At 41.3% G+C, this 25,957-nt stretch overlaps 2 protein-coding genes across 3 annotated transcripts; both read left to right on the top strand.

The window, feature by feature from the left end:
* Positions 1-23: 23 nt before the first annotated feature.
* Positions 24-12,827, top strand: LOC130181136 (guanine nucleotide-binding protein G(I)/G(S)/G(O) subunit gamma-4). The gene is made up of 3 exons (XM_056394958.1): positions 24-581; positions 1,958-2,063; positions 10,683-12,827. The coding sequence occupies exons 2-3, from the start codon at positions 1,965-1,967 to the stop codon at positions 10,809-10,811; spliced, it is 228 nt and encodes a 75-aa protein (XP_056250933.1). The 5' UTR covers positions 24-581; positions 1,958-1,964; the 3' UTR covers positions 10,812-12,827.
* A 2,980-nt stretch (positions 12,828-15,807) lies between these two features.
* On the top strand, positions 15,808-25,957 carry b3galnt2 (beta-1,3-N-acetylgalactosaminyltransferase 2). Of its 2 annotated transcripts, XM_056396253.1 has the most exons (13): positions 15,808-16,086; positions 16,811-16,937; positions 17,302-17,402; positions 19,381-19,580; positions 19,830-19,925; positions 20,220-20,330; positions 20,448-20,526; positions 21,105-21,288; positions 21,632-21,757; positions 21,964-22,123; positions 22,217-22,273; positions 22,971-23,141; positions 24,121-25,957. In XM_056396253.1, the coding sequence occupies exons 1-12, from the start codon at positions 15,978-15,980 to the stop codon at positions 23,106-23,108; spliced, it is 1,488 nt and encodes a 495-aa protein (XP_056252228.1). In that variant the 5' UTR covers positions 15,808-15,977; the 3' UTR covers positions 23,109-23,141; positions 24,121-25,957. The 2 variants fall into 2 exon arrangements, with proteins under 2 accessions (XP_056252228.1, XP_056252227.1); XM_056396252.1 differs by lacking the exon at positions 24,121-25,957 and having other exon boundaries at positions 22,971-23,953.

The raw sequence follows: 25,957 nt of genomic DNA, 5'->3' as shown, positions 1-25,957 counted from the left end.
GGGGGGGGGGGGACCCGGTGATGTCAAAACTGATGTAAAAATGAAAAGGGGAAGCCTGCAGATCTCTGGTGCCTTCTGCAGCAATAAAGCAAATTAGAAAAACAGCAGATCCTAATTTGACTAATAGGCAGCGTCGGTGCGTTCAGGGCCAGTTTGTACAGTAGAAGCGCATCCTGCCTTGTTGCTCGCTGCAGCTCCTGGTCCACTGATCGAGTGCTCCCTGCCCCACAGCCTGTATCTGGTCGTCATACGGAGGTTTCCCCCCCTGCTGCATGCGTAACATCTCTCCAAGTCCAGCCGTGGTGCTCACCAAGACCTCGCCGCTTGGATCTCATCTTCCTACACGGAATACGCACGACTCACACTGAGCGAGCCGCTGAGGCGAAATCAAAACGCCAGGATTTACCTCCTCGGGTTCAGTCCACACCGAAACGAGGCTGGGATTTCCTCTTATCATTTGATATTTGACAGATCCTCTGTTTTTTTTTGTGTGTGTGCGTGAGTGTGTGTGTGTGTGTGTGTGTGTTGGGTGGAGTCAACCCGGAATTCTCCAAATTGGAAATCCATTGGCACATTTTGAGGTAGGTCGGCGGCTGTAGCCTACATTAATCAGATCATAGCCGCGCAATGCAGCGAGGCATCAAGAGATTTTTTCTTTCATTATTCCTTCATGCAAAATCTTTTTTTTTTTCATGATGTGTGGTTTGCTGTTTTTCTGCTCTAACCAGGGCCCGCAGCTCGCACGGTGTGTGTCCACAATTTAATCCCCTTTAGAAATAAGAGTCGCCCATGTTTGACAGATCTGCATCAACAATTAGCATCGTTACATTTGGATAAAACAGCATAGACCCCGTTACAGCCCCAGATGTAGCCGTGTGAGCTTCAGGATGGACGAATCGAGGGGGAACCTGCATGGAAAAGGCCTGATAGCTTCCCTACGAGGGTGTGATTAAAAGCTATAAATTGGCTTTAGAGGCACGAAGGGTGGGATTGGAGGATGAATTCACCGCCTGCATCCCCCTTTCCTAAACATCTGCTTCATAACATCTGTTTCAGTACAGTTAAATTCGACTTGATGCGATGAAAATGAAATAAATAAACAAATCGATGCAAAAAAAAAAAAAAGATTCATTCACAGTGTGAATTGATTCAGCAGCACCCCACCTCAGTCAAATGCTTCATGTTTTCATGCAGATTATTATAAAAGCTATATGTGGTCAGGTGTCATCTGGCTCTGCTCTGGCTGCCAAACTGGGACACAGGAGTGAGGGGGGGTCAAGGGGCCTAAAATGAGAGCAAGACTTAGTCATTACTTAGATCTACAGAGAGGCTGTGGATCAGATGAAACAGTCTGCAGATGCATTGATGCACACTGGAGAAAGTTGAAAAGATAAAAGCGAGGAGTCTGATCCAGTCTGTAGGTCCTGGGGAGGAGGAGGGGAAAGTTGTAGGGTTTATTCCCTTGAAAGGGTCCAAGACCTGACAATTCTAAGGAAAAGAGGCAACATTAACCCCCAGATGTCTCCTGAAGTGTCTTTGAGCAAAGCATTTGAACCCTGCATGCTCCAAGAGGCGTGTTTTAATGCTGTGTAACTTCCCCTCCAGCCTGCTACTGTAAAGAATAACTTTACCAAGAAAAAAAAGAAAAGAAAACTAATCATGCATGAACGCTTACTGACAAATGACAAACCGCTGTCCAGCTGCTGCCTTCAAAGCTCTTTCTTCAGATAAAATGGAGCTTAGCTGCTGTAAAACAGATCTCTCCCCCCCCGACAAAATGGGTCCTTTGAATTAAAAGAGAAAAAAAAAAGGTTGGGGCATAAAGTGGCTGCTCTGAGGGACATCACGGAGGGGGGGGGGGGGGGGGGGGGGGGGGTTGCTGCTGCTGCTCTCTGGATTTAATGTGATGTTCATTGACTCTATGTGTCCCCCTTTGTGCCTCTGTTTGGCGTCACAGGAGCACCATGAAGGACGGTATCGCCAACAACAGCACCGCCAGCATCTCCCAAGCCAGGAAAGCTGTGGAGCAGCTGAAGATGGAGGCCTGCATGGATAGGATAAAGGTACAGGGCTTTTATTTTCACCTGTGTCACCTTGCATGTGTTTCTTTTTCAACAATGTGTGAATCACCAGTTGAAGTGTACGTCATTCTAAAAACTCAGAGACTCTTCTTTCAAAAATTGTAGCTCCACTTGATGCAAGTACAAACCTTAACAGAGAGTTTACAACTAAATGTATTCATATTTTAACTCATCAGATGGTTGAGCTACTGTATCTTTGCCATGAGAGTTGTATGACAGTTTAACATGAATCTTCAATGTTATAAGCTGCCATGTCTGTGTCCATATGTACATCAGCTTATTTAAATGGTGATAAAATGGGTCTGCATATATATAGCTGTGAAATATACAGGGTAAAACATCTGCGTCTCAAACCTCCAGTTAAGTAACATTTAGTTATTTTTATTTATTTTATGTCTATCATTCTTGACTGTCACCGTTCAGTATTTGCGCACAATGAAATGATAATAATAATTTATCTATCTCAGTATCTACACTGAAAAACTATTAAAAACATGTCAGCCTGACGACGCTCCGTCACGATGAACATGGGCATTGTAGATTATTGTAAGTCAATCCCACATACACTGTCCCACTCACTCATGTGCCAAATATCTATTAATCCGCAGCTCAAATTAGTCCCCTATTAATGCAATAATTACTCCTGTTTGAGTGAAGTTTGATTAAAAACTACAGTGCCCAGCTGTTTTAGGATATTAGAGTGTTTTCTTTAATGAAATGAAACATAATTTGCTGCTTCAGTAAGAGTAAATGGTCTTAGAGGCTTAGTCTTGGTTGGTTTTGTCGGTTTTGTTGATTTCATAGAATTTGTTGACCTAGTCATACTTAGGCAAATGCTGCCATCTTGTCATTTTAAAAACACAAAATGAAAAGGAATAGATTTGCTAAATACGCTTTTTCCCTTTCTTGCTGAGAGTCAGATGAACAGATCTGTACAGAAAATATCTAGCTAGAGCCGGTTAGCTTAGCCTAGCATAAAGACTGGAAACACAGGTAAGCAGCTATAGCCTCCGCCTGTCCAAAGGTAATAAAGTTACCTAAAGCTGACGATCACCATGTTATATCGTTATATCTGGTTTGTTTGGAAGTGACTGCTCCTGGTCATGCTCAAGTTTTTACACTTTTTGTGCAAATGAAACAAAGCAATATAACAATGTTAACTGTTGTGCTTCAGAGGTGTTGGAAAGTGAATTTTGGGTCAGGCTAGCTGTTTCCCCTGTTTCCTGTCTTAAAGCTAAGCTAAGCTAACAAGCCACTTGCACCTGCTATGTATTTATGGTACAGACATGAGTGTGGTGTCAATATTCCCAACTACAACATGAAAGCAAAATGTCACACTACTCCTTAATGTAAATGCAAGTTAAAAGGTTGTTTACTCTGTCCACAGTTATACACTGTTTGTCATCGTAGTGCATTATGAATACATTGGATGGCCTGAGACAGTTCACCATCACCATTACCTTACGTCTGTCCTTCATGGTTTCTCTGTTCTTTCAAACAGCACTGCACTGATTCAACATTGCTCTGCTGTAACACTGTCACTTACAATGGACACAAGGCCTCAGAGCTGATGCAGCAGAACCATAAATATTGTCCTTTTTTATTGCATTCATTCTTCTTCCTTCTTCCTCTAGTTTTCCTCCAACATCACTTGACGTCATTTATCAGATTTCATGCAGCTCCCTCTGGAGCCACAAACGGCTTTATACAACTTTCTTCACATACATAAAGTCTCATAATTGACCATAATGAGTTCCCATAATTTACTCCAGCAGACTGCAAGATGATTAAATTAATGTTTCTCAGTGTGGTTTAGTGCAGCCTTTTCTGACAGGAGTCAAATGAAAGTTCACCTTGAAAGAACCCGTGTCGCCACCTCTCTGTCGGAGTGTATCTGCACAGCTGGGAGACCCAAGCACCTCCCATGTAGTAACTGTGAGGGATGAACCCGGAGGCATGATGGGTCACGGTGATTGTTGACCACTTCTGATGTCGGTTTTCTACCAGTCCTTTCGGAGGATGGTTGTAGAGCATGTCCTCGGTTAGCACTGGGTCATGCAGGATTTCTCCTCATCTTACGTGGCCAGTGTTTGATTTCTGCGAGTGTGCAGCAGGATTGTGAGCTTAAGGTCATTGGTTCAAATTCCTAGACTCAGCAAAGAAAATCTAGACGTTTGAATGTGCTAATACTCTCTGTTATATCCCTTTTACCTTTAACCTCCTGCAACTCCACCAGACTTTTATTGTGAAGCAGCTGTAGAGGCCTCCTAAAGAGTGAGTGTCCTCATCAAACAACACCTGGTTAAATATTGACTTTTGAGCCCTATATGCTCTTTATGGTTGAGATCAGTTATTTCTATATTACTTCCATTCAATAGATTCAGTAGAACCATTAATAGAAGTCATTGTTTGCACAGCGTTAAGATCACCGCAACAACAGACTCTTCTCAATAGTTTTCATCAACGACTTCTTCTGCAACTTAAAAGGCGGTGTCATCATCTCATTGGGTATGCTCCTCATGTGCTCGGGGAATGATTGCCCCACAGCCCCGAGGCTGTTCGCTCAGCATTATAGCCGGGTCTGGAAGCCTGCCATACACCATCATCCCTACTAAGCACAACAAAGGCTGCTTACAAGGAAACTTCCTCTTCATAAAAAACAAAGTGATTATCCCTGCGCCCTACAAACAGGGGTTGGAAGATGTATATAGAGGATCCCTGATTTAACCTACAAGTAGACTTTTTGACACAACATCTGATTTTCATTTCTCACTTACTGTATTTTGGTTCAGACATTCACAGGGTTTTTAAGGAGAAGTCTCCATTCACCATACGCAGACTGATAACCTCAACATCCCACATACACCCCCAGTTTTTCTATTGTAAGTCTATGGGAGCTCAAAAGGCCCAAAATGGATCAAATTATTCTAACTTTGAGAATAAGCGCACAGCGCGGTGCAGACAAGTGCGAGCTGCGAAGTCCATCAAAATAAAAAGTAATGTGTGTCACCAAAGGTATAGAAAACAACATGACCATGATCTTTTTCAAATCAATTCTCCAAAATACCATATTTACTTTTAGTGGATACAGAAAGACCATAAACATGAAACATACAATAATACAAACATTTTTTTATTTACAAAATAAAGTAAGTTGAGCACAAATCATATTAGATAAAAATGAAAATAAATATGAATCATGGCGACTCAGTGCGTTCAGCTGTACAGTTTTTTTAAATCATGGTTCAATAGTAAAGTTAATAGTAAAAGTGTGTGGCATTGTTATGTTATTACTAATCTGAATACAGTGGTGAAGATTGAACCTATAAAGTGTTTTCAGTAGATTACACTCAACCTTTTAGAGTTTTTAGACAGAGCAGCTTCAGCTGTTTCAACAGGATGGAAAAGATGTAGGTGATTTCTGTGCTGAGTGCTCTCAAGCCACAGTGTTTGATTAAAGACTAGCACTAATCCCATGTTCATGTCGTATCATACCATAACAGCTGAGTGGAAAAAAACTTGTCACATGTAATTCAGAGTCAGAGGTGGCGACAAGAACTACTGAGGTGACAACAAACTGGGGACAAAATGGCTGCGAAGGCGCTATCAATAAAGGAAATCCAATATTAACATTAATACACTTGATTCTATGAGTTGACTTTGAAAACAAGTTTTGGCTGATGTGCAGCATAAAAACATTAATGGATTTGGACACGTGGACACCAGTCTTATCACACTGTTCATTTTTAACACTGAATCTGTCCCCACCTTCTTTTTTGGGTGAGCCGTCTCTCTGTTTCGTGGTCAGTTGTTTAACATTTACTCAGCAGGTTCAGGCCTTCAGCCAGTTTTGTGAGTGGATTCACATGCTGGTGCTAAAAAGGACAGCGACACAACAGAAAAAATACATTTGCGAAGTGTTTTCCATTTCCACTTTGTTTGGATTGGAGAGAGTAAATGTCCTGTTAGATTTAGTGGTGATAGCTGACTGATAAAAGGAAACTCAAAAAACAAGAATGTCTCAGTGTGTTGCACTAAGTAAGAAGGATGGGAAGGCTGCGGCTGAAGTGCACTGGAAGTTGTAAACTGCTAATGGCTAGAATATAAAACGAGAGCATGCATGATAACCTGCTGTCCCAACCTGAAATAGTGTGCGAGGTAAACTGACTCATTTATAGTTGTGCTGAAGGTGAAGGTAAATGATAAAAAAGTGTAAAATGATGTTGTTATCTAACAGGAGTGTTTAGATCAGTGTCTGAATAGATTTGACTTATCAGTTTTACTGTCACCTTAGCATTTTATTGAAAAAGACGCATCAGACTTGAATGTAAATGAATCTTAAATGTCAGACTTGATCTTTATCGGAAAGGCTTTCACTCGGCCACGTAGCATCTCCGACAAAAATCTAAGCTTTCTGAATAGTTGACTTCTGCAGTCTGGTTTGGCTGCAGAGTGGTGCAGTTTCGCTCTTACCTGAAAACCTTTTAGCTCCGTGAGATAGAAGAGTCAGCTCCTCTATATATAAAAAAAAAAAACAGTTCTAGTATTGGCATGATTTCACATCTGTATTCTTTTCCCCAGCAGTAGTTGGATGATTGATAGGCAGGCAGCTGTTTGTGCTTTATAACCACTTGACACGTCAGATGTGGAGATCCAAGTTATTCTTTATTAACAGCCCCGGAAAAAGAAAGAGCCAGTGAAGTAGAACGTGGCTGCGAATGAAAGGAGAGAAAAGTGCAGAAAAAGAGGATAAAACAGATAGTTGGCCACGTCTGGCGATCCCTTAAATTTAATTAAGGGATCTGACGAGGGAGAGAGTGTGTCAGTGACAAGAGTGGTCTCTGTGCTGCTGATTGAGGGATCACCACACTCTCATTAATTGCTCAATCAGCCAAAGGAATGTGATCTGTGCTAATTAGAAGGACTCTCCTTCCATCATGGGGCTGCAGTGTAATTACAGTCAGTCTGGGCCTAATGACACACACACACACACACACGACGTGCACTACCAATCATTGTCCTGTGGGGATCCCGTTTTCTGCAGAAACCCTGGCTGCACTTAGACGATAATGTAATTATTGCATTTATGTTTGATTACGAGAATAAGCAGTTTATTTGCAGTGCAAGAGAAAGCTTTGTTAATGTTTCCGCTTTGTGCAGACCGAGATTAGGGACTGGATTGGGCAGATTAGGACGGTGGCCCTGAAAGATCAACGCACTGCAACTTCAGAAAACACATGCAAACAGATAAAACACAAACAATTTCAGAAAAAATCTTCAGTAATTCGACAACACGTGCGCTGCAAATACTCACAACACAACCAAATACGGCTGGGCGCACTTGTTGATCAATGCTTTGTGACTTTAATTTCATTAAAAGCAAAGAACAACAAGTGCGCAGGGATGTAGATCCAAGCAAGTGTGTCCTTGCCGGGTTCATCACTTTTTTGTGTCACCTGGAAACACTTCCTTTGTCATCTGTGCTACTCGCAGCACGTTTCTGTATATGGTTGCGTTGAGAGTATTTGCTTTGCTAGCGCTCGTGGCCACCGTAGTTTAGACAAAAAGTATTTAAAATAATGATGCAGCTGAAATAATCAGCCATTAGAGGTAACCTTTAATGTGCGTCTTTTGATTAGTTTTTTGATATGATGCTCTCATGCTTTGAGTATAGAGTATAGATCAAATGATCTCAAATATTCATATGAGTATATTGTTGTGCATGTAAACCTACCCACTGATGATTTTTTACATTGCATTGCTCTATTGATTTCCTCTCTCTTGCATTTTAGGAAATGCATAAACACACTTTCCAGTGTTGTTCAGAGTTGTCACAATTTAAGTGTTTTTCTAAAAGCGGGTCCTGTCAGATTTAGAAAAGAAAATGTCACCTCTGTTTCCTTTAATCTCCCTGTGAGGTGTATTAAGCAATCGTTGTGACTTATCAGCTTTCATTAGCCACAGAGGAATTGCAAAAACACGCACGGAGCCACAGCACAGGTGGTGTGAGGCTGACAAAAATAATAAAGACGCATTAGCTGGAACAAGGTGGTTACAGTAGTTAGAGCAGAGAGCCAACAGCATCATGCAAAGAGGAAAACGTGTGTGATTATACTGTTCTGTCATTTTGCCTTTTTTTGTTTGTTTGTTTGTTTGGGAATTTAATGTTTCTCTTATAACTAAACAGTCTCCTGGTTTCTAGTGGAGGATGCAGGGTGGAAAATCTTTATTTAACAGTGAGGTTTCCTCACAGCGGTTTCCAAACGCTTTGCTCGGTGTGACCCCTTAAAATGAAGCAAGGACCCCCTCATCACAGGTGGTGGCCTCAGTGTGGGCGTGAAGTCTGAACAGCTCAACCACTGAGTCTTTTTTCCTTCTAAGATTGATTCATTTGAAGGATTTCTAGACGCCCTGGAGAGGTGAGAGTGTCCAGTATCTCACAAGAATAAAGCAAAGATCAGAAATATCATTTGTGTAACAGAAGTATATGTTTGTTTATTTGTTTTTATTCCCGTGATCATCACATATTTGTCTTGGGGCTCCTTAGGGGAATCCCGAACCCTGCATGGGCGACTGAGGTAAAGATAGAGTGAATAAACCTGAAGGGATACAAAAGAAAACAAGATTTTATGGTATTGTTAAAAAGTTGTGTATTCTGACATGGAAAGGTGGTTAACAGGTTAAAGGATAAAGCTGGTGACATTCTGTATTTTTCTTATTGTCACCCATGAAAAGACCAAACCAATAATAAATTGATCCTAACAACAAGTATTGCCTGTGAGGCTAAAGCCTGATTCCTCTGTGCCACCAAATGTGTATTAATCCATGACTGAAAATAGTCCCTAACAAATGCTCTGCTAACAATGTTTACTCCTGCTTGAGTAACATTTGTTGCCCAGATGTTTTAGGAAATCCATGAGTCTTTCTTAAAAGTGGAAGTATATATTTGTGAGCTGCTTTAATAGATACACGTCTTCAGTGGGAATGAATGGGTTTACAGCTTGAGTGCCACAGGGAAGGGAAGTCAGAAAGGCTCAGAGACTGAATAATGCATTGTTGTGTTTGGTCTTTTAATGGGATTTATTGACATCAAGAAAAATATAGCATAAAAGCAGCCATGTTGTTCCTTTAAAATCAGCACCGAGTATCGATCCACAGCCCTTCAGACAGGATAATTTTATGCTGTGGTGATAGTACTATAATAATCCCTCTTTAAGACTAAAAGTGATAGGCAGAGGGATGGACGTTGTGCATTGTATTCTCTTGTGAGAGCAGCAGTGGGTGAGGTGAAGTGGCAGGCAGGAGATCAGATGGCTCTGTCCTCAACATAGATCCCTGAGCCCTCACCGTCCCTCTGATGCAGCTGCTCCTCTGCTCTCCATTTGCAGCTTCCCCTCCCATTACCTCCCACTCAGCTCCCGAGTGGAAACCTGCATTCACATACAGTCCGACTCTACTGTAGAATTCATACTCACTGTTTGACTTTCAAAATTACACGCATGACATATGCAACTTTTCGCCTTGAGAAAGGAAGTGTGTTGTCAGTCCCGTCGTCCTCTCCCCTCAGCCGGTCAAGGTCCCGCCTTAACACTTGTCAGTCATCCTGACGAGCTGTCTTCTCCCCTTGCCTGAGGCTGAGGTTATAGGCATCAGTACAGTTGCCACAGGCACTGGCAAGTCGGAAACTCGGACAATATGCAGCTCGCACAGAAAAAAAAGGAGCCTCGCAACATTCATCCAGATTTTGGACAGGTCTCATCTGGATCGAGTTTAGTTCCAAAAACATTTCTCTGCCAGAACGAACACGCAGCGAGTCGCAGAGCATTATGGTCTTCAGTGGAAGTCTATCAAAATTAAAACGTCACACAACTCCTCTCCGGTACACCGTGCTTTATTCACCTCGCCAAATGTTTTTGGCTGTCCTACCTTCATCAGGGTGGTGTCTGCCGTATCCACTTACCTTATACAGGCAGCAATGTGCCTCATACATCATCATAGTAGTGATCATCAAGTCAACAAAACACTACCTTCAGCTATTCATTATAGTTTTTATAAGATACAATTTTCACTCTCAAAGGAAAAATAAATGTTCAAGAGGAAAAAAAAGTTAAGCTTAAAAGTGCCATGTTGGAATTCAAAAGTGGCTCCATCTGATTGAGCAGCTCCTTAAAATCTCTTTCTCTCTCCTTATAGATACTTCATTTCATTGCAGAGTACTTTTTTGAAAGTGATCATTTTTAGCGGCATTTTATGCTTTTATTAGACACTGACGGTGGTGAAATGACGGAAAATGATGCAAGAGAGATGCAACAAAAAGTCCCCAGCTGGCTTTGAACTTTTAAGTCATATGGCTGAAGGACTCTGTGTTAGAAGAACCAGAAACAAACTCAGACACCACCTGAGGAGGTGAGATAACTCTAAAATGTTGTAAATGAAGCACGGTGGGCTGGAAAAGAGGGAGACTAGGTTTAATTTTGCTCCAGAAACATCCCAAAGACGTTTTAGACAAAGAGAGGGAGGGATTCAGCCAAAGGGAACATGATAGTAAGAGAAACATCTGGTCACATATGAATGTCCTTCTCCTTCATCTCAACATCTCAGGTATCCAAAGCAGCTGCAGACCTGATGGCGTACTGCGACGCCCACATACGCGAGGACCCGCTCATCGTGCCTGTCCCCGCCTCCGAGAACCCTTTCCGGGAGAAGAAGTTCTTCTGCACCATCCTCTGATGACCTGCCGGTAGAGCTGTACAGGTGCAGGCATGGCGTTGCCTGCCTTCTCTGTCGTCACCACACCTGAAGCTACTGGCCATAGGCGTTGAGTTGAGTTTTGCCAGGTGGACACTCTGTTGTTGGTCAGCTCTGTCCTGGTGGCTGAGGGTTTTGGGGGAGTCAAGCTACCAAACTGGCAACCCAGTGAGCGTATCATGTCTTGTTAAATAGGTTTGTTATTGCTTTGTTATTAGAGAACAGCCTTGCTCAGTGCTTAATGAGATGAGAGATGTTTTTCTTTCTTTTTTCTTTTATTGTGCTAGATCTTAACATGCCTCAGGAAACAGAAATGTGCCCAGTGTCTACCACCTTTTTAAAACATTTATTCCCTTTCCCTTTATCTGAATAAAAAACATTTATCTTTGTATCATCTTGAACATAATTTGAGTTAGTTTTTATTGCTTTCAGAGCACAGGTTTGACTATTTGTAGCAACACTTACTGAAAGTACCACTGAAATTTGACACTTCCCTCACTAGTGGTTTCTGTTTCAATTTGCTGTAGAGTCAGCAACAGTTAACCCGCTCGCGTTAGTGCTGCAGTACAGTCCGATTCTCATTAGAGCCCACAAACACAAACCTTATCTCCAATAGTGAATTCTTTCGGTCTGTAATAATAAGCAGGGGGCTGCACATCAGTTCACCTGCGAATAAATAAATAGACTCTGTTTATTGAAAGGTGCAGAGCTAATGTTTCAATGGCGAGATGAGTTCTTCAGGGTTATCACTGTGCAAACAACCCTCAAGTCAAAAATTATTTATGTATCTGCCGCCTCCTTCCCATGCCCGCTCTAATGCATTCTACCTTTACTGCTCTGTTTGATTTACTCTTCATATACTTCATCCACTTCAAATCAGAGACACTATCAGTTAATCCTGCGGCCCCACGACTGGAATATTTTTACAAGCTGCAGGATATCTTCTCCTCTTATTTCCTTAACGGGTCTCATTTGTTTGCTGGGCATGTTTCCTGAGCCTGATTCTTTTTGCCTGTCCTCGAGTGAATGGCACGGCCTTTGACATTAATGCCAGACCAGAGGCCTGCATGTTTCTCTGCTCCTTTTTGACAGCCTCCTCTGTTTCCGAGGGGCCGTCAGTCTTTTAGAGTGTACAGTATGTTACAGTGCCAATTTCTGTGAGAGCAGTGTGATCCTCGCACTGTGTCCCGCAGCCTTTTTTCCGTTCTGTTTGTTTTGGAAGAAAAAGCACACTGTCGAAAAACATTTCCTTTACATGGTAGTTGAATAGCATTTGCTAATTTTTACGATGAATTGTTATGATCGTTATTAATATTGTTATTATCAGTAGTATTATTGAATATTTGTTGCATAGCACTGACAGCTACATGACGTGTAGTGCTACTAAGCTTGTATGATACTTAGGAAAAAAAAGACATTTATAAATCATGCAATTATTGATACTATCTGAGTATTTTTTAAAATAAGGGTCGGTTTACATAATATGATCCCTTCGGTGGTTCAGGCTTTTTTGCAGCATCGTTTCTGTAAATTAAAGGAAATTTCCTCTCGGTACTTGAATAGCCATTGAATTAGGAATTAAACTCTGATGCTAGACTGTCACAAACACAAACTATTGGACTCAAATTGTTTTCAGGATCATTATCGTTATCATTTCCTATCTGGAAACCTGAGACTGACCTCAGGGCGCTCTCACTGACCTCATCTTCAGGACGGTGCCAAATCTGAAACAAGAAATATAACGGCTAGAGATGAATATTGCATGGATTTATTTCTATCTATAACAGAGAGAACTATTATGAGATGAAATATTGCCTCCTCATTGACTTTCTGGGTGCTACTCTGCACATAATAATCTCATTGGAGTCCGGATATGTTGACAATGTGCAGCTGTATACATGAATGGTATTATTGTTTTGGAAAAAAAAATAGCATTTAAATAGCAGGCTTTGTAAATCATTTGATGGATCAAATGAATTAAAGGAAAAGGGCAACCCAGATGTGCCGTGTCTTCAATCTTTCTGCTTCATGTCTCTCACTGATGTTTCGAGATACAGTCTGTCTGATCACACTGATAACATGAAAAGCCACTGCAAATCGTTGTGGGTCTCACAGAGGAACATGATATTCTGGTGTGTAGTGGAGACCCCCTGTGGCTGAGCTGAACCACAGGCCATCTGGATGCACTGTTCATGTGTCGTGGCGTTTTTTTCTTTTTAAGGATTATGATTCAATTCAGCCTCAGCCAGTTTGACTTCTACAGCGTAGCTAGAGGAAAAAGAAGTAATTCATGCGCCGACTCTGCAGGTCGCATGAATAATGTTGCTAAATAATAATTCCGGGTATCAACCGGTTCATGTGTTCATCCATGCATGCATTTACAGCCTCACCTGGGAGAAGACTGAAATTACCACTTTCCACCAAGTTTGGTTGATAGTGTTTATTTTATCCAGACACTATTTCACAAAACTTTGTCTCTTTATCAGTGCAAAAGAGCTTTTTTTGTTTTGGCCACATAAGTCACACGAGGAGATCGAGTTGGTGATTTGTTATCATAGGTCACATTCAACTTAGGGAAAAAATGGCAGGAACTGAGTAGATTGTACAAATTGGTACAGAGATTGCTGATGAATGGCACTGATAAGGCGAGTCAGGCATCTCTTACTGATTATAACTCTGAACCAATCCAAAGCAGCAGGATGTGATTAAAGACAGTCAGAGTTACAGAGCCTCAGTACAGCTGTGGTGTAGATTATTTATCAACATTTATTTTAAGTTAAAGGCTCTGAAATAATGAAATGAAAATCAGGTTCTCACTATGAATAAATGGCTCCAACATGACAAACAACATGAATTGAATGGGCGGGGCTCTGTGGGAAAAATGAGATGTAACTAACTTCTGTGCACCAATCAGGCTTTAACAACATTTTAATCAGAATGTGATCAACATAGTTGGGTTGTTTGGTCACTGTAAATAAAATCTGCTCTATCCACATCCTTACAGTCCAGATGATTAGCTGAGTTTTTGAGTGTTCAAGTCTTAGTAGATAATATTTATGGATGTTTATTTTCCTGACTTTAAATGTAACAACTCATGATTATAATAAAGGTTATAGAAAAGTACTTATGGAGTGAAAAACAACCTTTACAGGGCTATGTCAATTTTATCTACCCCAAAATCATGATTCTACTCCAGAGGGCTTTAGAAGTATTACAACAGGCAGCACAATCTTCCCTTAGACCCTCAGTTCAGATAAAATAAGTTTTTTATGGGGGGGAAAATTTATGGAGTGAAATGTGAGTTTAATGTACCAAAAACTAAAATTAGAAAATTCAAGAAGTAGGTCTCAATATTATTTGGTATGCACATGGTTCTCAGCTGGGACCGGAGTGGATAAAAAGAAATCTATATAGATCTGGAGAGAGTGCCGAGCGTTCTGAACACTCTGTGAAGCAAAAAGAGAAACTGAAAATAATTGCATACATAGTCTTGAAATAGCACAGATAATAAGTCATTGGTTTCAACATATAAATAAAAAGTTAAATAAGAGTTGGACACATAAACAACAAAATAGGATAGATGAGGGTTGGCTGTCCGCAGTAGAGCAAGATGTTGCGTTGTGTTTAACGAATCCCTGCCCATGCTATGAATAGCCTTTTCCTTTCAAATGAATAATGTGTTGCAGAGAGAAAACTAAATCATTGTAATGAGTATATCTATGAATACGACTCCAAAAAGAATTATATAATGCACAGGAAAGTAATTATCCCTAGGGCAGTAGGTTATCTAATACCAGGAATCTGGGCTGGAGCAATTTGCCAAATTGAGCAGTGAGCCCCCAAAGTCTCCGCAAAACACACAAGAAAACTAACAATTTCTGATAAGATTATTTATCTACAGTAACAGCAGGCTGTTTTGCAGCAATTTCTCAATGATTTCTACTCACAACAGTGTGTGGCACACCAGGGTTTTCCATTACATTATTATTTTTCCCTAGAATGGGTGGTAAGGTCTCTAAAATAACATTTATGCAACACTGGAACTCCATTAAAATCAATACAAATGAAATGTTTACAAGCATGGCAGCAGGCGCTCTGGGTGGTGTGGCCTTCTCTTCCTCTCTGGGAGAAACACCGGTGCTCTCAGAGTCAGAAGAGATTGTCGTCAAACATCCCTCACCATGCACAATAGATTCTGTTTAAATACTTTATGAGCAGCACAGAGTAACGGGTTTAATATGTTCTAATCCTAAAGCTGTGACATGTCACCTGGGTTTTAGAGGGATCCATATGTTAATTTTCTAATATGCTTAGATGTTTTTTCTCACTTCATTAGAAATTTGCAATGGTGGTGGTTTGAAGAAAAAACAAACAAACAAACAAAAAAGATACGATAAACATGAAGATCCACCTCAGCCAAACTTTTTGTAGCTTTTATCAGTGATTTAGTGTTTCAACTTACTTTGAAAAACACATAATATTTTTTCCGCTTTCTACACCATTCTGTTCATTTAATGTGGTTTAGGTGGAGATTGAAACTGCATGGGGCTGCTTTATATTACATGGAGACATTAAATTCTGAAATGTATGTTCTACACCCACTGTGGTGCACACATTTATCTTGTTTATAGGCTACACACTGCTAAAATAGCAAGACTTAAAATTAGAATAGATAGATAGATTAATGTATCAGTAATAATGATCAGATAGTATAATACTGGCTTAGTTTAATGTTAAAAATGACTGTTCTTTCTAATTTGTCATCATCAGTGTAATAATAATTATATATATATATATAAAATGATAATGATAATAATAATATTAATTTTGTATAACTACCATATTACAATGCAACCACAGATTGTTTTTCAGACTCAACTGTATTTATTTGGCTAGAGAGTGTTCTCCATCTCCAACTCCATCTCCCAGAGTGCACAGCGACAGGGATACTCGTCTCCCATTGGCCCAGCTCTCCGAGCAGCGGAGGCAGACATGAGGCAGTGCTGAGAGCCCGGCGGAGAGCTGCGGAGCTGAAATGAAGCGCACACACGGAGCGGCTCACACCACCGCGCAGCGCCGTGTGGCTCAGGAAGAGGCTCCGCGCCGCTAAAGCTGAAGGCTGCTCCGGCTGAGTGAAGGGCTCCGTCCATGCGGAGGCTAGCGCTCATTCTGCTGCCCTGTGCTGTTGCCGTCCTGGTGCACTTGTGGTTGGCACAACGACCCTCCTCCACCTCGCTGGACAACAACACACACTCGGGTACTTTTTTAGCCTCAACCCCGGGGTTCAGCTCCACAAAGCTTTGCAACTTTTTCACAGCCGAGCGGCTGATTAACTTTGCTTTTACCGCCCCGGTGTGTCTGTTGTGGTTTTTAGTTTGTGTGGGAACAGGTAGTTCACGCTTGTTCGCGTGGCCGTGTGTCCGCGCTGGAGAGTGTGTGTTCATACGTGTGTGTGTTTAAGAGGGAAATAATGTGCATGTAACAGTTCAGTAGTGTTGGGCGTTGCTGGGATAGTCTAACGTCTGGAAAAAGAGGCTGGAGCGAGCTGAGATTCTCTGCCTTATTACAGTGCAACTACTGAGCGCTGTGCTGCCTTCAAATGGATTATCACTTATTATCAGGGCTGTACTGGAGGCTGAAGCCGCTTTCTTTTTTTTTATCAGGGGATTATAGTTTAACCACCTTTTGATGCATGAAGACATTAATTTCCATGAGGTGCGTTACAGGATGCATCACAGTAAGTCAGTGCAAACTAAGTACCAGAGGAAACTGCTGTCAGGATCAGGAATGGGAATCATAAATCAAGCATGCCTCAAAGTGTGATTATTATTTTTTATCTTGTTGCCTTGTCATTGTCATCAACTGTAGGTCATATTTTACCCCATGCTTACATTTTATTTCATCACAGTTGACTGCTGCTGTTGTTTGAGGTTTTCAATCAGAAATTAAAAAATTCAGCATGGTTCCTGTTTTTCATACAGATGAAGCATTACCTTTCTATGAAGTTTTGGTGGGAGTGCTGTCAGCGAGACACCATTATGAACTGCGACAAGCGATAAGGGAGACCTGGCTGGGCTACCTCCGAGATCACCCCCACTTCCAGCACAGGTCTGTAGGGTGGATCTCCAACTTCACCACTTGTTTCTCCTCCTTTCTTTTTCTTTCCCAGGTCAGATTCATGTAGTGGAAATAAAGCCTGCAGCTGGCAGCTAATAACAAACTTCCCCATCAACCTCTTTTATCTTTACCTGACTAGCGGCCAATACTGTTCTCTCTTTCATTCTTCCTTTTTGTCCATTTCCTTCTCATTCAGCGATCTAAGCAAAGATAAGGTGTGATGGCCTTTAAGCAACCCTCAGTAACCATGGCAACGGAGGGTGGATAGATGGACAAGCTTTTGAAATCTTGTTGCCTAATATTGCACAAAAATAGATGAACACAACACAGTGGTGTTTGTGCTTTTTATTTCTAGAGTGGGGGTGAAGTTTATCGTGGGCAAACATGGGTGTCCCATTCCAGAGGAGGACAGAGAGGATCCGTATTCCTGCTCCATCCTGAACTTCACCGAGCCAGGTACTGAGTAGACATCTGCAGCTGTAATACAGAGAGGTGTTCTGTGTGCAGTCTGTAGCTTGCATGTGCAGTTGTTAATAGCGGCTGAGCTGAGAACAGAGAAGAATAGCAGGAGGTGAGTTGAGAGAATTAAAAGAATGCATCTTCAGAAAAGAAGTTAAAAAAAAAAAAAAAACCTTTATTCGTGTTCCCCCACAGCTCAAGGACACCATTCTTTTCCATTCCATACCCAAGGCCGAAGCAGACATGTCTGACAGTCAATGCAGCTGTTGCAGCCGTAACTAGAGCTGCGCACTAACACTCGAAAAGTAAAGCTATATGAAGCACTGACACACACTAGATGAAATAATTGAACAGACTCACTGAACGTCTGCAGCAAATTGTCCATGTCTCTCACCTTCACAGAGCCAGTCCAGTTAAGCCGTTTCACTACTTTTCCTCTGGTCGGTTCAGTGTTTGTTGCCTTCATGAAAACATAATTACTGCTCATCAGAATAGGCAATGGCCTTTAGGGTCATGGTGATGTTTTATTTTTCCAGCCCATTCTCTGCTCTCCAGCGTGTTAATGGATGTAAGTGTTGACGTGATTTGCTTCAGAATCCGAGGCAGGCGGGCAGCTTTGGTGCGAGATGCTCGGTGTGAGTGGAAGAGAAAGAGACAATGGCTGCTTTTAAACACAGTTGAGTACCTGACTCAGGATTCAAGTCAGAGCGTGCGCTAAGTGGACAATTAATTGTTTCTGAAATGTGTTTGTTTGTTTGTGCTGCCTTCATCATCGGGATTTTTCTTGGGGACTACAATAAGGTGAATGCTAATTAGCATCTCAGACTTTGTTTCTAGTAATCCTGCTCCCAACACAAGGGGCTGGTGTTTTGTAGTAATGAGAAATAATCAAATTTTTAATGATATTCAAAAATGTTGAGACTTGAGGGCAGATTTTTTTTTTTTACCATGTTTGATTGACATGTTGTGACTCGCACTGAGATTTTGATAAACAATTAATCATGTAAGTCCTTTTTTGTTGCAAATATCCTAAAAATTCACTGGGTCCAGCTTCTCAAATGTGAATATGTGCTGTTTATTTAGTCTTCTGTGGTAGTAAATTGAATATATTTGTTTTTGAACTGTTGCAAAAAAGATTTGAAGACGTCATCTTGGAATCTGGGAAGATGTGATTGGCCATTTTCAGTATTTTTAACGTTTTATTTAACCAATTAATCAGGAATATAAATATAAATAAGAATAATAAATAAACTGATTATATGAAATGTAAACAATACAGAACACTATACAATATTAGTTGTTGATTAATATGGAAAATCACCAAAAAATATGAAATAGCAGTAAATTTGTTGTAAATAATTAATGATTTATGCCAAGTTTTATTCATTGTTCCAATGAATAAACTGGCAAGCTAATGCTGGCCAGTGCCAAGAGAAGCGCTGTTGTTGTTTGTTTTGACAAGTTGGCACAAACTAAGCATTTATATTTAGTCAGCATAGCAATATTTAACATATCCTCACACACCGGTAAAATCCTGCAGCTCAATTCCACTCTGTCAGTGTGAGAGACGTGTCGTTTGATAAACAGCTGCTCTCTCTTTGTTTGCAATTCCTTGCCCCTAATTGTCTTTTATTCTGGAGCATGCAGCAGAACTTGTGTAGAACGTATATAAAGTAAAAAGCCTTCTTCCCTTTAACAGCCTTGATCTTTTCATTGATCTCCTGGGTAATAAACTGCTGTTTTGTAATTAAGAAACCACACTCACGAGCAGAAGCTCACTTTGAAGACAGCGGTCCCAGGAATCAGCTCTTCAAAGTGCTGATGGTGTAGCTTTCCCAGAGTCTGCCTTCTTCTCTGAAGGCTCTCCTCGAATCACCTGTTCTTCATCACTGTAAAAGAGATGGTCAGCATGTTGGGACGATAATAAATCTCACCTGTGCTTGTGCAGTAACAGTCTGCCCTCCGTCTGTCCCAGTGACAGGGCAGGATGCAGAGATAGAGATCGTGACGGTGTCTGACCCCTCGGTGCTCGCCCCATCCGACGTGTCGGCCATCGCCCTGGATTTCAAGGTCCTCCATCCAGTGGTTATCACAAGGCTGGGCGTGTTTCCCAGCGGGACCCGGCCCGAGCTTCAGAGCAACGTTACGGTGAAGCTTCTCCAGCTGGACCAGGAGGTAACGGGGCCTCGACCTCGGGGCGTAATATATCCCGTATGGTGTTTTTCTGATACACAGCCTGGGGGCAGCTGGTGCCGCTACTGTTTACTGCCTCGGTCCCCGACACAAACCGAAACTCCTGTTGGATTACTGCCGTTGAGATAACAGTCTGTGGTGCAGTATTCAGTCTAGATAAAGATAAATTTACACGTTGGTGTAAAAAAGTCGAGTTTCTGTGTGTAAACTTTGTGTAAAAACTTTTTGCAGGAGGCTGTGGTTACTGCGCGCTTCAGTGCCATCAGCACAGGGACCGTGGTGAACGGGGTCTGGTACAAACCGGTGGAGCAGTTCATCTTGCCTAAGGTCAGTTTTCACATATACTCACCAGGACTGTGGAGATACTGAGGTCATGAGTCATCTTTCCAGGAAGTGTCCTTGGAAATGAATAATTTCCCAACAGAAATAAAAAACTAAATATGATTTCAAATATAAATATGTAAGATTTTTTAATGTAGAAAGAAAACTACCTTGACCTTAACCAACCCCAGAATAATACAGACGACATGACTTTAGTGTCCTGCATGTAATGTGACTGGTGTTGGACAGAACAACACCATGTTACATATGCAGTGAGTGAAATGTCTGTTTTTCATCCAGGGTTTTGAGGGGACGCTGGTTTGGGAGAGTCTGGACTCTTCTGGATTGACAACAGTCAACTCCTCCTCTGTGCAGCTCAATGATGGAGGTGGTGTCCTGAAGATCTCCTCTGTACGTGTTCACATGCAGTGTCAAAAAAAATGTATAAAGAATATTGTCTCAAGTTTTGAAGTTCGGAAAAGAAATTAAAAAATTACTTTTTTTTTTGCTATTTTCTTGGATTTGCAGATTGCAGAGGGCATATTGCCTCACAGAAGTGCTCTTGGGTTTCCCGGTTTGGCTGGAGGGTTCACCTTCACTATCTACGGTTGGTCCAGCAACAAAATTAAGTCTGAGCTTCTTATGAGAACAATTTTATGAAAATCGCTCTGTTAGCCAGCTGTTGAAAAGGAGTCCTTCTGTAAAAACCTGCTCACCCTGGCAGGTTATGAGATTAACTCTTTTCTTTTGCCGTAGGGCTCTTGCATACATGTCAAATGGGAAATAACATGGTTCTTCCCCTCTCCACCCTGTTGTGTTTCATTATTGATTTTACCTCCTGCGTGTGTTTGCGTTTGACTTTATCTGAGAATGGATTTGTAGCCACTTTGGTGAAAAGAAAATGAAATTCACCATTCAATATCTCTGAAAACAAAACTAATGATCCATTCTGTAAACTTAAAATTTTATCATACTGTTCCGCCAGCCAGTGATTTCAGTTATTATTCCTCAAAAGTGCCTTAATTTATTCATAAGTTGGGTGAATAAAAAGTTAATGTGGGTTCTTTTTAAATCCCTCTATGCACCAAAAGACTTTCACCATTTCCCCTGATTTATTCAGTTTTTCTTTGTCATTACCCCCATCACGCACCTCCCTGTGCTTACCCCCCACCACCTGTGTGTCAGATGGAGACGGTCTGTCGGGGCTCCTGCGGGGCCGCCCAGCCAGGACCGAGCACCATGCCTCCAGGCTGAGGCAGGAGGACGCCGCCTTGCAGCGTGAGAGCCTGCGGCACGGCGACATGGTGTTCGTAGACGTGGTAGACACCTACAGGAACGTACCTTCCAAACTGCTTCAGTTCTATAAATGGTATGCCGAGTGCTAATGACTCGATTCTCTGTCTGCAAATTGCCTGGGCCCTCTGAGGAAATCAGCACCCTGAAATGAAAGTGTGTCGCCGCCTCAAAACGTCTCGTTGTTAGAATCACAATTGCAACCACCCAGTCAGGGAGAAAGTACAGTTGTGAGTCATCAGGTAGCAAAATATACACAGTGGTCTTAATCTTTGACTTGGCAAGTGTTTTATTTAGTTGCAAAACCTCTTGCCTTTCACTCTCAGCGGTATTTGAAAATAAATCCACTCTGAGATATTGCAAAAAAAAAAAAATCAGAGGTCGGCTTTAATTAAGGTTGCAAATTCCCTCTCTGGCAGGTCTGTGGGAAACGCTGACTTTAATCTGCTGCTGAAGACGGATGATGATTGTTATATCGATGTGGACTCAGTATTAATGAAGATTGACCACAAGGGTCTCAAGCGCAGCAATTTCTGGTGGGGGAAGTAAGTACAGTTTGGTGTCTGATCCTGTTGACAATGTATATTTTGCTTGTGAATTTACTCCACTTGTGTTCGCAACTTAACTCCAGTGCACCGTCAGCTGCACTGTAGACGAAACAAATAGGAATGTTCTGCCCAGTCAGAACCGTGAAGCGTCAGGTGAAAGGGACACAGGATGTGATGATAATGTAACTGCTGTCCTGACCTAGTTTCAGGCAGAGTTGGGCAGTGGATCGCATCGGGAAGTGGCAGGAGCTGGAGTACGCTAGTCCAGCCTACCCGGCGTTTGCCTGCGGCTCAGGCTATGTGGTCTCTCATGACCTGGTCCAGTGGCTCGCCAGTAATGCTGAGAAGCTGAAAGCCTACCAGGTGGAGTACTGAGCACCAAGCAACTGTGGGGAAATAATGGGCAGATAATCGTGAATATAATGTGAGCGATCTGTCCTCGATGTGTCGTTACAGGGAGAAGATGTGAGCATGGGGATATGGATGGCAGCTGTTGGACCACAGAAATATCAGGTAAAAGAGGAAAAAGATCTGCCATTTGGTTTGTTCACAATAGTCAAATATATTTATAAAAGACAACTTATCAGACTTTGGCAGCGATGGAACCATTAAATTCAGATTAATAGGACAGTAGAAAGATGAACAGTTTAACAATGGGACTGAATACAAAAAAAAAAATCATCATGCACACAGCTGATCATTTGTACTTACTTTATTGGCAATGATTCAGTCCGGAGAGCTTCATTATTCAGCAATACAGACCGAAAATGAAAATATACAATATACAATGTAAAATAAAACCTGAATTGAAATGATAAATGTTTTTCTCCTCCCAAATAAGGCTGCTGGCTGAAATGCTGTACATGTTGAGCAGGACTGAAAACTGAGATGACTGTCATTTTCCTCCTCTTAGTATTTCACTATGTCACTTTGAGAACTGATAACCATTGTGCTTTTTATACTTTGTACAAAATTGTATAGTACACCAGACTTCTAGCACAGCTTCACCATCCTTATCACATGGTGTGTGAACGTGACAAATAAAACGTCTCAACAGTTTGACAGGATCGTTTTGTTAGCTGGTGTAATCGTAGCAACGTGTGGTTCAGTCCCAAAGGCGCGTGTTAACAGTTTAACCCGAGTGAGACCTGAACCAGTGTATGACTAATAACCAGATGTGCATGTTAACACCCCCCTGTGCTTCTGCCAGGACCCCGGCTGGCTGTGTGAGAAAGAGTGCTACCTGGACATGCTGTCGTCCCCGCAACACACAGCCGAGGAGCTGCACATCCTCTGGGAAAGGAAGAGGGCCTGTGGAGACCCCTGCGGCTGTCCCTGGGGCCACTAAATCTGGTTCAAACCACACTCACCATGGGGCACTGTGGGTAAAATACACTCAACACTGGTTGTCAGTTCAGTTTCTGTGGTTTCCTTAAAAACCCCAAACTGAGTTTTATCACTATTATTGTATGATATACACACTTGGTTTTTGAAATGTGTGATTTTTCTGTTGGAAAATGATAAAAAACTTTGAGATTGCATTGCAGGTTCTTAATATTAACAAGATAGTCTACCAACATAATAAATCATTCGCAGCTTCAGAATACGTTAAAAACAAATTTAGCTGTAGCGTACCGTCAGTATTTGTATCATGAAATCAGTTATTAAATTTGAAAATGTGGAACAGACAAAATGTGGGATTAGTGATGTTGTGACTGACTGAACCATGTGCAATACGAGCATGTGATGGTCATCGTGTACAGAATCATTGCTGTAAGACTTGAGTACTTTGTAATATTATAATTACTGATGCTCTGATATTTGGCAGACCTGAGCCTTTTGGTTTAAAAGGGATATCTGTTGGTATTTTAAAGACGACTGCTTTACATCGCTATATTTTGTAAATTATTGTCTTAAGCTTTTCATCCTCCTCACTATTTGTAGATTTATGACGAGCTTTCTCACAAACACACACAGTTTCTTACTGTAACTGTCATTGTGCAAATGGTGATGTGGCCTTACTGTATTTGTTAGGCGTCATATTGTACGTATGTTAACACAGATTTCAATCAGTGTATTTGCAACACAAATTTTTGACGAAGCCACAGTCAGAGTGACTATGACATAGACTCACTAGTTTAACACCGGTTTTACGAAACCCTCCTTGCAGGTAATAAAGAACACTTGAAGAGACATGAATGACTTTGTTGTTTATTTTGGGGACAGTGCACACGGTGAACTAGATCTGTGTTCTAGTCTGAAACTGTTTGAGCTGCTCAGTCGTCACCAGACACGCAGTCAGCAGACACACTTCGCTCACGCTGTTACAGAAGTCTGTTTTTTTTTTTTTTTCAATTTAGAGAGGACGGTGGAATCACTCTGATCTCTATTTGCCATTGTTTTCCTGAGACAGCGAGTCGACCACCGCTGGAATGATGAACAGGAAAACCTGTGGAGTGCTTTAGCCCCAGATTGATCAGTCGCTTTGCGTTAATCAATACTGACTGAACACATCCAGTGAGCCACGTTTGAAGTGTTGACATGAATCAAATGTGTGTGATTTTTGATGAGCCCTCAGAGCATATGCTTTTAGCCGCTGCAGTGATTTGTTTGTTTATTGAAGTATAGCCATGTGATTGATGCTCGGTCATGAGAATTAGATTGCCTTGCTGTGTATTTTTGGTAAATAATGAAGGATGATGTGGAATATTTTACTAATGGGGGATAATACAAGTCATTTATTTTATTTAGGGAACATCCTACCTGCCAAGAAATCTATTCCTGCAATTAACCTGACATTGGAGCAGGCATCCCTCTTCCTCCTCTCCCTCCCCATCTTCTACTTTCGCCTCCTCTCTTTCAGTGAGCTGCATGATAACAAAGTCACATCCGCAACCGTTCCACTCTCCTACATAGATAAGGACAGCGTTTTTCACCCCATCAGCCTTTCCCGCTGATTTGGCTCGAAGCCCTTCATTGTGAGCCGAGAGAAGCGTGGAAATAACACGCAGATGAAAAAAAAAAAAAGGCTCGCTTCTCATTTCTGCTCTAGTGCTTCTTTAGAAGATGAAGTTATTGGATTTGTATAAACTTTGATAAACGCTCTGGGGATGTTGTCACTCACTGATGTAAAATGTTTAAATTATTAGCTTTTTGAAAAAAAATATATTTTCAGATATGCTCCAAATCTGCTTCCTTTATTCAAGCCCTGTTCTCTCCTACACACACACATATCAAACCTACTGAATCTACATCTGTCATCATAAACCTGACACAAATTACACCATGTTTACTTACAAATGGCAAGCATGAATTATATTAGAAAACTTCTCAGGCTGATCACCCGGGGGTTTTTGTAAATGTTTTATTTCCTGCCAATATACACTTTAAATTGCTAATAATGTATTTTAATTGAAAATGATTTTGCTTCATATTTGGAGGAAGAAATGCTCATGTTTTTGCATATATAAGGGTCAGATAGTGTGATTTCTGAGAGATCAATATTGGTGTAGACGCTTAAAGACTAAAGAAGCAGAACTGGAAAATGTTGACAACAAAACATAATGAAAATACCTCAGCTCATGTTATTGACCTAAAATATATGATTCATCCATATGTTTGATATAAATAGACCCCCACACGTTTTGAATCGTCTCTGCCCTTAAGCGTGTGTGTGCGTAATCTTTTTCTAAGTGACGACAAGAGTACAATTCCCTGAACCACTGACTTATTTTCGCTCTATTAATATTTTGCCATGAAAGTGCAATCATCCGTTTAACCTGTGACAAGCAGTGCTCTGAGAAAATAGAGGGAAGTTGGGTGCTCGAGTTAATTGTATTTATGAAATTCTTTTCATCTTGAGTCTCACCTCACCCCAAAACTCATCATCTTCTTGCGCTCGCAGATTGAATGCAAGACTGTGTTGACATTACAAATTTGAGTCTTGTTTTCGTCATGTCTTGCTCTGACAGACATCTCATTTTTCTTGAGTGTTTAGAGTCATTTTGTTGTCTGATGCATCCTCACAGCCCAGATGAAGTGTGCGCCCCTTCATCAGCACCACTCACCACGTTCCAAATATGAACTGATTATAAACTGGGTTCTGTTTACACACTATGTAAAATTCAATTGTATACTTCTTAATGTTTCAACCAAATTATCTGTTTCTTTTAATAAAATATTTCAGCTGTTACTTCA

This window comes from Seriola aureovittata, chromosome 14 (genome assembly GCF_021018895.1).
Source record: "Seriola aureovittata isolate HTS-2021-v1 ecotype China chromosome 14, ASM2101889v1, whole genome shotgun sequence".
NCBI classification, from domain to species: Eukaryota; Metazoa; Chordata; class Actinopteri; order Carangiformes; family Carangidae; genus Seriola; species Seriola aureovittata.
This window is presented reverse-complemented; position numbering and strand designations above follow the sequence as displayed.